Raw genomic sequence first — 11,659 nt, 5'->3', positions numbered from 1 at the left:
TGGGGGCGGAGCCTGATGAGGGTGGGGTTTGGGGAGGGGAGGGGAAGGGAAGGGAGGGACTTCAATGCCATAGAGCCCAATGGCCAAAGTGGCCATTTTCTCCAGGTGAACTGATCTCTATCAGCTGGAGATCAGTTGTAATAGCAGGAGATCTCAAGCTAGTACCTGGAGGATGGCAACCATATGTCAAACCCAATACTATGGGAAATTCACAAAAACATAGATGTCGTATGGTCACTTAATTACACCCCATTTGTTCACCTGCATCTGAAAAAGACATGCACTGGCTTCTTTAAAGGGTGATCTGAAAGTGCTGTCTGAGCACAGGAGTCAGAACAAACAGTGCATCCTAAGAACAAAAGAATTCTCTTACACCTGAGCAAAACTGCATCTAATCCACAACTCTTTCTTTAGCCAGATGTTTGGGAAGAACACCAGCAACAAAACATGTTGCTTGTCCTCAGTATCTGTCACTCAGAGGTATACTGCCACTGAAACTGGAAGCTTCAGTTACTTAATATCAATTAATAGACCTATCCACCACAAATTTTTCTAATCTCATTTTAAAGCCAAAAGAAGCCGTTGTTATTCATTTAAAATGTTCATATCCAGCATTCTGGCTGGTTCAGGTTGAGTAACAAGAAATTAAAATAATAAAAACAAAGGAAGCTTTATTTTTAAAAAAGTCAGCTCATTATAACTCAGATGTACACGACAACAAACCCACCAAAATTTCAGCATTACACATTTAAGAATCCATAAACCCAATAATGATCGGCAGAAAATCTTTGGGAACAGCCAGGTTTTACATGCAGTCCTAAAAGCTAAGAAGAAAGGGATGCCATGTACACCATCAGAAATCCATAATAGGGGAGCAGCCACTGAGAAAGCCCTGCTTCTAACCAAAGCTGTTGGAATAGTTAAAGGAGATTAAAGCGCTTGCCACATACTGTGGTAATGAATTGTATCTGAAGCTCCAGCTTTTCCTCTTTACCAGTTTGTAGTTCCTTTCAATTGTAAATTGCAGTTATTCTGGCCAGAATCATGAATTCTATTTACTTTCTGTAAACAACAGCCTCCCTCCGAATTTCTCTTACTAAAATCTTTTCCTACTTAAACCTCTTGGCCATTGTTCCTGCTTTGACATAGAAGATATATTTTGTGTGCAAGAAAGAAGCTTATCTCCACAATGCACGCAGCAGGAACAATTATGCTAACATTTTTTTTCACTTGGGAAAAGGAATTTAGCCTTTTTATAAAAACGAATGCCGTCACACACTTTAATTTTTTTTAAAAAAATTATATTTGCAATATCCAGCTTTCCACATCTTCAGCTATTATGAACTCACCTAGGATTTAGATATGCACCTTAAATGGAAAACAATAATGCTGCACTATGATTTTAAAAAATTCTATGATATAGAATATGCTTTCCTAAATCTACTCCTGCCAGATGTACCTGAAACACAGGCACCCAGATTGCCATCAGTGATCTCTGCCCAGAATTTGGCTTTCACAGGCAGATCCCGAGGAGGGGGTGTGGCTCAGGGGCACAGCATCTACTTTGAATGCTGAACGTCCCAGGTTCAATCCCAGATTCTCCAGTTAAAAAGATCAGATAGTAGCTGCATATATTCAGTCTTCTTGAATTATATGCAAAAATGACAGGTATGTATACAATTCCCATTGCTGCATTCCTGTATCCAACACCAGAGCTATGAAAACACCCAAAACCTGTTGAAAAATTAGATGGATGCTTCACAACCACCCACAGATGATTTGTAGAGCCAGCGGGGTGCAGTGGTTAAGAGTGATGGACTGTAATCTGGAGAACCGGATTTGATTCCCCACTCCTCCACATGAGCGACGGACATTAATCTGGTGAACTGGGCTGGTTTCCCCAATCCCCACTCCTCCACATGAAGCCAGCTGGGTGACCTTGGGCTAGTCATAGTTCTCCTAGAGCTCTCTCAGTCCCATCTACCTCACAGGGTGTCTGTTGTGGGGAGGACAAGGGTAGGTGATTGTAAACCAGTTTGATTCTTCCTTAAGTGATAAAGTTGGCTTATAAAAACCAACTCTTCTTCTTCTTCGTATTTGTGTCTGTATGTATGTCTTCTTCTATGTATGTATGTATGTATGTATGTATGTATGTATGTATGTATGTATGTATGTATGTATGTATCAAAGGGCAGCTGTGTTGATCTGCAGTAGAATAGTAAGATTCAAGTCCAGTAGCACCTTAGAGTAAAAGAGCCCCGTGGCGCAGAGTAGTAAGCTGCAGTACTGCAGTCCAAGCTCTGCTCACAACCTGAGTTCGATCCCAATGGAAGTTGGTTTCAGGTAGCTGGGTCAAGGCTGACTCAGCCTTCTATCCTTCCGAGGTCGGTAAAATGAGTACCCAGCTTGCTGGGGGTAAAGGGAAGATGACTGGGGAAGGGCACTGGCAAACCACCCTGCAACCAAAGTCTGCCTAGTAAACATCAGGATGTGATGTCACCCCATGGGTCAGGAATGACCCGGTGCTGGCACAGGCGACCTTTACCTTTTTACCTTTTTAGCACCTTAGAGACCAACAAGATTTTCTGGGTATGAGCTTTCAAGACTCAAAGCTCCTGACAAAGGGAGGTTGACTCTTAAAAGCTTATACTCCAAAAATCTTGTTGGTCTCTAAGTTGCTACTGGATTAGAATCAAGGAAGAAATACAAAGGCTGTTGCTATTTCCCAGCACTGGTTGAGCCATAGAGCTGATGGGTCACAAATCAAACTCCAGTTTTGAGGACGGTTCTGAAGCAGCCATCCTCAACTTGAGAACTAAAGCACTAAATGTCCATCTCAGGAAGGGGGAAGGAAGGAACCTCCTTTCCTGAAGAAGCTTCATTTTCCCTCTGTCCTCCTCCTGACCTCTGTTCACAAAACAGCCATATATGAAAAATGATGTCTTTGTCCTTTCTTAAGCAAACAGAATGGTTCCCTTTCAAATTCTCAATTAATCTGGTTTGACAGCTGGCAGGCCTCAGCATTTCCCACTTTCATATAATACAGATAATTCAGTACAGGAAAGTTTTCTTTAGTTAGCTGGATAATAAATTGGAACCATTTCAAGATCTGTCACTCTAGTCTAGCCCAAAGTCAGGTGTCGCGGATGGAGACTAAAAGACAAAATAAAGCCAAGTCTACCTTTTTGTGAGAGGCTTGGAGAGCTTCCTTGAAGGAGTATGAAGATGTGATCGTTACTTTTTTCTTTTTCGAGAACAGAAACGGGATTCCAGAAGAGCTTCTGCCGGAGCTAGAAGAAGAACTGCCTTCAGAGGAAGCGGACTGCAGGGGAATCAAATCACTGTAGAAATCAGATTCTACATCATCTTCCTTATCCTCTACCTATAAGGAGGCAAAACAGAAAAACCCTTTTGAACTGCAAAATATATTCCATTAAGGGAAGAGCTAAGACCTTAAACTGAAGACTATTTATTCTCAGTTAAGAACACTCCAGATTTTTTTTTGGGGGGGGGGGCTTTGAAATCAGCCAAATAAAATAAATCCTAAAGGATCAAAGTAGGGGCATCAGTACAAAAATGAATCAACAGATACCTATAAACCAGGAACACATACAGTACTGGCAAAGCAAAAATGAATCAAGATATCTATATACTTTTTCATATATTTTTGTATTTCAAAAAGTGATAATTAATAAAAAAAAGTATAGGATACAATATAACATCATTTGATATTTTTAACAATTTCTATCCCTATTTGAGTCTAATTCAACTCTCTATCATCTGTACTATTTAATCATTTATAATAACCTGTAATTAGCTATATAAAAGTTATTTACATAACAACTTAGTATACATTATAATATTATATCCAAAGAAAAATAAATAAAAGCAAAATAAAATATAGAATATACCCCCCACCCCCATCTCCTGTGAATCACCCCCTGCTCCAGTGGTTGACCTCCGGTGAAAGCTCTCATAGACTATAATTATTCTGGTTTTTTTTACCCTTTTCGTTTATTTATTTTATTTACAATCCTTTCAACATATTTTTAAAGTCAATTTTTGCCTTTTCCCCCCCAATATACAAACGCCTTTTGCCACTGTTCTTTGAATAGTTCTGCGTCTTTGCCCTTTAGACTATTAGTAATTTTGGCCATTTGTATGTAATCAAGATACCTATAGACAAGGAACACATATAGTACTAGCAATGCATGGTTTAGAAGAGTCACCATGATACCATGACCACTCTATTTTACTTTGACTTTTGCATTAAAGCTGAGAGAGTTCTGGGCCAAGAGAACGCAAAGTTTCGACCCAAGAAATTCTGCAATCACAATCAAAATGTGCCCTTTTTGTTGGCCCTCCAGAGCAACTGGTCACTATGTAAAATGGGGTGCTAGGCTAGGTGGACCGATGGTTTGATCCAGCAGGGCTCTTCTTATGTATATGCAAATCTCTCTTGCAGGGCTGAAGTAATAACTTTATTTTTTGAAGACGGAGGCTTTAAAACACTGGCATTCCCTCTCCTCTTGTTGACAACACTATTATGATGGACAATGGGAAAGTCAGTGTGGTGTAGAGGTTAAGAGTGGCAGACTCCAATCTGGTGACCCAGGTTTGTTTCCCTACTCCTCCACATGAAGCCTGCTGGGTGACCTCGGGCTAGTCACGGTACTCTCAGAACTCTCTCAGCCCCACCTACTTCACAAGGTGTCTGTTGTGGGGAGGGGAAGGGAAGGTGATTGCAAGCCGGTTTGAGACTCCTTAAATGGTAGAGAAAATCAGGGTATAAAAACCAACTCTTCTTCTTCAATATTTTTATAAGCTGCAAAAGGAATGGTAGGGTTTAAAACATATAAAGTATAAATGGTAAGATAATTAAATAAACATCAATGCTTTTGTATTCAATCAATATCTATTGGCTGTTACCTGAAAGGTGACAGCATCAAGGTTTGCAGGAACACGAAATGTTTTCCTTGTATCATTGCTTTTGACCAGTCTGCACTGGCCTCCGTTGAATGAATTCCCAAGGACTTCTCCTCGGCTCTCTCCTGCAAGAAGATGAAATCTAGAGAAAGAAAAACACTTCAGGAAGTCCAGCAGTCACACAAAACATGAGCTCCCCAGCCAATCAAGGTTTTCTCTCTGCTAGAATACTAGATAACTTAGGTGGAAAAGAAATATAAAAGGCGGTGTTCCTAAACATATTTGTCTAGAAGTGTGCCCCTTAGAAAAATTAATGGGACTCCTGAATAAATATCCTGGAGCATAAATCAGAACATAAGTGAACAAGAAGCTTATTTACTAGAATGTGTCTTCTCATCTTTTCTAAAGCTTATGTCTGTTCTGTCACTTTTTGATTTCCCAGGTATTATGAATGTCTTCGATTTTGGATGAAACCTAGTGCATAAAAAACATTGCTCCGCCCCATGGGGAGGGGCTGTAGGTCAATGAGCATTTCCCTTGCATGCAGAAGGTCCCAGGTTCAATTCCTGGCATCTCCCGTTATGAAGGAGCGAAAAAAAGATACAAAAGACCTCTACCTGAGACCTTGGAGAGCTCCTGCCATGCTGAAGCCATTTATGCATGGCTGTTTTCTTGCAGTAACCCCACCCACTACTTTGAGGTTTTGCTTTAATTATGCATTAGGGTTACCAAGTGCCCGGTGGTGGTGGGCAAAATCCCACCAATTCACCCTGCTGCCCGACGACCAGCTGAGGGTCAATTGGCGGGATTGTGACATGGCGGAAGTGACGTGGGTGGGGCGTGCGTGCGCATCACACCGGGCGTGTGCACCACGCGCCCTAGCCACGCCCCCGAAAAGCTCCCACCGGTGGAGCTAAGGGACCTGGCAATCCTATTATGCATGCATTTTCCAACTGCTAGAGGTCATCTTGCTCTACCCATGCGTTTCCGAGCATTTTGCCCGGGTTTTCTGGATGCTGGCTAAACAGAAATCCAGAAAGTGCAGACAAAATGCACGAAGAGTGAGGCAACCTCTGACGGTTGGAAAATGCGTGCATAATCAAGGCAAAGCTCTGAAGAAGTCGGCGGGGTTACCGTGAGAAAACAGCCATGCATAAATGGCCTGAGTAGACAATACTGACCTTGATAGACCAATGTTCTGATTCAGTATAAGGCAGCTTCATGCGTTCACCCTTAACTGTAACTCAGAAGTCAGTCTTAATAAAATTTCTCCTTCCTTGCAGCCTTTCCAGCATGGTATAGCGGTTAAGAGCGGTGGACTCTGATCTGGAGAACTGGGTTTGATTCCCCACTCCTCTACATAAGCGGTGGATGCTAATCTGGTGAACTGGATTTATTTCCCCACTCCTCCACATGAAGCCAGCTGGATTACCTTGGGCTAGTCACACTCTCTCAGCCCCACCTACCTCACAGGGTGTCTGTTGTGGGGAGGGGAAGAGAAGGAAAGGTGATTGTACACCGGTTTGATTCTTTCTTAAGTGGTAGAAAGTCGGCATATAAAAACCAACTCTTCTTTTTCTTCTTTCCAGTGATTTACTGTGCTGCTAAATGCAGCTGCCCATGCCCCCTTGTCTTCCCCCTTGAACCCGTGCTGCCTTTCTTGAGATGGGCATGTAAATGAAATAAATATATCTTGCATGCAAAGAGAAGCAACAAAAGACGAGTTACCCAAGGCCCATTAATTGTACTCCAGGAATGTTCTCGTGTCTTCTGTTGCATACGGGCCGGATGCGGCCACAGTTTCTTTCATCTGAATTATCCTCACAGTCGTTTTCTCCATTGCATTCCAAGCTTTGACTGATGCAGCGACCTGTTGCAAAGAAACACCAGTGTATCAACAGGACTATTCTCTCCCCAGTCACAGGAGTTACAAACCCTGTGATACCCTAACAAGAAGGATCCTTAATATTTAGTCCTCCTTCAGAATTGATGTTAATTTACAAGTGTTCTTCAGCCTTCACATACCCACAACCCTCTGAGCTGCAAGCATATCACATTAGAGTCATGTGACAGGAAGCTAGGGTTGCCAGGGGCCCGCTGGTGGCAGGCAACCCCCTGGGAATTTACCCCTCTGCCCACCAACCACGGGGGCCAAACGTGCATGTGTGCCGACGCGCCATTTCCTGTTTACGACCGAAAGTGCCGCATTGCGAGGAGCCTTATAAGGTGGTATAAGGTATAAGGTGGTATAAGGTTCCTCACGAGGCGGCACTTCCGATTGTAGACAGGAAGTGGTGTGTCGACGCACGTGCATGATCCTGACATCGGCCCCAAAAGCCTCCCGCCGAAGGTGAGGGGGGACCTGGCAACCCTACAGGAAGCTGGTGGGCCAAAGTTATGATCTCTCCATTGTCAAGGCCAGGACCATGGATTGCAGACCATGAATGTTGGGAACGGTGGGTTGAAGATCAACAGTGCCATCCTGAGCAGAGTTACACCCTTCAAAATCTGTTTTAGTTAATGAGCTTGTAATGCCTGAAATCATTATATGCTATGGGAAATGTATTGGAAATGTATTCTTTGATTTGAAATATATTCTCTGTAATCAATAAAGTATATCTGCACACTATAAATATGCCACACTCAGTATATAAGAGATGGCATCCATTATTATAGTCACACCAAGCACTTGCATATGTTACATGCCTCGAGTATGAGGCCCAGTTTGTTCCTTAGTTAGAAGCTAATTAAAGAATCCATAGATGGTCTTAGTATGCTTTCATAAGCTGGTTTTCCACAGATAAAGGACCAGCTAGGAACCTCCTTAGTTAGCCTTGGCAGGAACCAAGGTCCAAGATAAGGATAGCAGTGATTTAGGATCAAACAGAGAAGCACCCGACAATGGTGGGTCTTCTCTGCTCATTAGTGAGCATTAGATCACCACTTTCCCTGCAACGCCTCCGATTCTCTAATAGGGTATGCTAATCCAGGGGTCCCTAGCATTGGGTATTTGGGTCTCTACGTTATGCATTGCGTCTTTGTACCACCCATTACCAAAGACTATAATCGTGCTTGCAATCCTTTGATGTGTGTGTGAATTGTCCGGCGCTTTGGGCAATTTTCACCCGGTGTGTGTATTGGGCCAATAAACAAACTGCTTTGAATCTTCAACCTCCTGCTGTTTTATTGTCATTGGGATTGATACAATAATACAGGCATTTCAAGTTTAGAAGGGTGTAAACTCAATTTAGGGTGGAATAAACGTTTCAAACAGTAGGTGCGGTAACCACCACTGTTAGTGACAATAACAAAAAGGCATTCATGAACCAATCAAAAATTCTTAACCATATTTATTTAACTCCATTTATATCCCACTTTTCTTCTCAGTAAGGATCCAAAGTGGCTGACAGCATTCCCCCTTTCTCCATGTTATCCTCACAACAACCCTGTGAGATAGGTTAGGCTGAGAGTGTGTGACTGGCCCAAGGTCACCCAGCAAGCTTCCATGACAGAGTGGGGATTTGAACCTGGGTCTCCCAGATCCTAGTCCACCCTCTAACCACATCACATAGGATTGGTACTGGAGTGCTATGAACATAAGATATCCAGGTTCAAATAAAATTACAAGCCACTCCCCATGCTTCCAATCAAGCTACCTGCCTTGAAGGACATTATCAACCATCTCCAAAGCTTGGTGCTGGAACCAGCTCACTATGCAGGAAGAGTACAGCTGACACCTGTTCAGCTCAGGGCTCAGCGAAGAAGAATCTCATACTCAGTGATGTCTGCTTTCCACCCAACCTACCTTTATCTGCCCCCCATCTTCTGCTTTCCTGCCTTTCCTCCCCCTGGCAACATCTATCCAGGAAAAGTATAGCCAAGTTGCATGGTACCAGCCACTGGGCCCGTCACAGTTACGTGATGAGGAACCCAGAAGGACTTCAAGGGGCACCTAATATTTCCTTGTATCACCCGCTTATACTTACTATCTGACAACTCCTCATCTTTCTAGAGCCTTCTGCTTAGCTAGACTGAATGCTAACCCCTCTATGGTTATGCAGGGCAGGAATTTGAATATACCACACCCAGACAGGACCTGGTCCTTGCTCTTCTGGCTCTATTGATTCACAACTCATGCCCTCTTGGAATGCCGTTTTTATGAGGAACTTAAATCATGGTATATCTCTCCCCTTTTAACATATAAATCTAATGCCTCTGTGTCTGACATAATGCCTTTTTTATTAAGTGAAGGATCCCAAGGCTACATTGAAAGTGGCAAGATTTATTTCAGTCCTTATATCCCTCAAACATTAGATTTAAAATTATGCTGCTCAAGATCAATGGATCAAGAGTGTCTATTTTTTAAACAGTGTTACATTATTTGTATTCTTAGCACAAGGAAATCAAGAGAAACAAGAACTTACCATTTTCACAGTGGAATTTATTCTCACAGTTTACTTCTTCAATGTTGCAAACTTTGGTTGGGTAGCACCTCCGGGTATCTACCAGGTGCTCACTGCAGGGCTGTCCTCCAAACTGAGAGGGCCGGGTCAGGGTCCTGACACGAAACTGAAAGGCAAAACAAGGCCTGAGTTGGGTTCAGAGGAGAGAATTTCCCCTAGACAGTTGGAAAAACAATCAGAATGGTGTCTGCCACTAGCTTTATATAAAGTGGGAAGATATTTCCTCCTCCTTGTTCTTTTGGCCAAGAAACACTTCACAATACTTAGCATTTATATAACGCTGCTTGGATCCAGATAGGTAGGGTTACCAATCTCCAGATACTAGCTGGAGATCTCCTGTATTATTTTCTCCAGGGGAACTGATCTGAATCGGCTGGAGACCAGTTGTAATAGCAGGAGATCTCCAGCTAGTGCCTGGAAGTTGACAACCATACCCCAGCAGGCTGGGTACTCATTTTATCAACATCAGAAGGATAGAAGGCTGAGTCAACCTTGAGCCAGCTACCTGAAACCGACTTCCATCAGGATTGAACTCAGGTCGTGAGAAGAGCTTTTAACTATAGTACTGCAGTTTTCCACTCTGCGGAGAGGGGCTCCTGGCCCTATTTACCACATCCTTAATTTTTTACCTACTGCCTACCTGATGTATTTTTGCACCTACCTGTTTTCTAACACATGGGTCACATTCTGACCAGGGACCAAAGTCTCCAAGCTCACAGTTGATAGGACACGTCTGCTGATTGCAGATCTTGGATTCCTGCGTAGTGCAAAGTTGGTCACAGAGGTTTTTCCTATAGTAGTCATCCATCACAATTTGCCTAAAATACAAAAAACAAACAAACAAGAAAATACCATTATGACCTGGGGTGGTTGTCATGAGAACTAAAGGGATTTCCAACAGGGACAAATGACACAAACAAATGACACAAATTTCTAACTCACAGGGACAAATGACACAAATTAATGTGCAATAGGGTTGCCAATCTCCAGGTAGTAGTTCCTGCTATTACAACTGCTATTACCACTTGTCTCCTGCTATTACAACTGATCTCCAGCTGATAGAGAACTGAAGTCAAACTGAAGTCCGGATAATATTCAGTAGTTCTCCTGAACGGTAGCTCAATGGACGTTCCTCAGTAGGCAACATGGTTCCTGTGAACCCCTCACTGGGACAGCGATCCAGTATTCTCCTGTTTAGATAGAAATCTTCATCAGGATTCAACATGGACTGCACTTTAGCTAGTTCTCATGCTGAATGGAACGCAAGCATTCTCCCTACAGGGACGTGTACTGAGGAATGTCCATTGATGGGTCACTGAACCAGGGACTAAGTCCAGCACTTATATATTTCACTCCGGGGAGATCACATTATTTGGTACTTTGGTGATCTCAAGGAGAACTGCTGAATATTATCTGGACTACAGTTCAAGATTTTGTCTTGTGGACATTTCTCTAATGTATTTGTCGTCTTTGTTGTATACTGCACTTTGAGTTTCATTGCAATATACTTTTTCTCTGTGTTACATAATAGACTATTTTGATACGCTTTTCAGTGACTCGGATAGACTGCTTTGTATGTTTATTCTCTGTAACTGCTGTATCTTGTTTGCTACCTGAAGGTTGTCAACTTTAGGCTTTGGATGAATAGTGCAGCATCTGCTTTACATGCAGAAGGCACCAAGTTCGATCCCAGCATCTCCAGTTAAAAGGCTCAGGTAGTAGGTGATGTGAAAGACCTCCGCCTGAGACCCTGGAGAGTGTAGACAACACTGATCTTGAGAGACCAATCGTCTGACCCAGTCAAAGGCCACCTCATGTCTGTGTTCTTACCTATGCCTGTGCTGAGTCCCAGAATTGCAGGTCTTTGAACAGCTGGACCAGGCAGTCCATGGATAATGGTCACAATAGCATCCCTCAGTGCTCTCAATTGTGATGTGCAGAAGGATAAGAAAAAGCAAATTAACGTTTTTGTCCATAGCTGGAGGTAGGAGGCCTGCAAAAGTCTACAAAGCAACCAAAAATGATAGTAATTACAACCGCTTAAAATCCGTTTTTACAATATGACAAGCGAATGCACTGCTGAGAATAACTGAAGGCTGGATCCCATTATGATAATTGTTCAAAGTGCAATGCAAAATCTCGATGCCCCTAAGCCTATACTAGCGATTATGTTGGGAACCTGTGATTGGCTCCCCCAACATGAAATTTACGCTTAAAGAGTTGCAGTGGTGGGGAATCTATGGATTATGACTGTGGCAGTAGGAAGAGAA

The 11,659-nt window shown here is 42.7% G+C and overlaps 1 protein-coding gene across 1 annotated transcript in view; it reads right to left on the bottom strand.

The window, feature by feature from the left end:
- LOC130476803 (complement component C6-like) overlaps nt 1-11,365 on the bottom strand; it is a 32,560-nt gene extending 21,195 nt beyond the window's left edge. The window contains 6 exon segments of the mRNA XM_056848803.1: nt 3,182-3,382; nt 4,930-5,068; nt 6,655-6,796; nt 9,351-9,495; nt 10,051-10,207; nt 11,220-11,365. Coding sequence (XP_056704781.1) covers nt 3,182-3,382; nt 4,930-5,068; nt 6,655-6,796; nt 9,351-9,495; nt 10,051-10,207; nt 11,220-11,365 — 930 coding nt within the window.
- Between the last annotated feature and the right edge of the window lie 294 nt (nt 11,366-11,659).

Source organism: Euleptes europaea, chromosome 4, assembly GCF_029931775.1.
Source record: "Euleptes europaea isolate rEulEur1 chromosome 4, rEulEur1.hap1, whole genome shotgun sequence".
Classification (NCBI taxonomy): Eukaryota; Metazoa; Chordata; class Lepidosauria; order Squamata; family Sphaerodactylidae; genus Euleptes; species Euleptes europaea.
The sequence above is the reverse complement of the archived record's forward strand: the minus strand, read 5'-3'. Positions and strand labels throughout refer to the sequence as shown.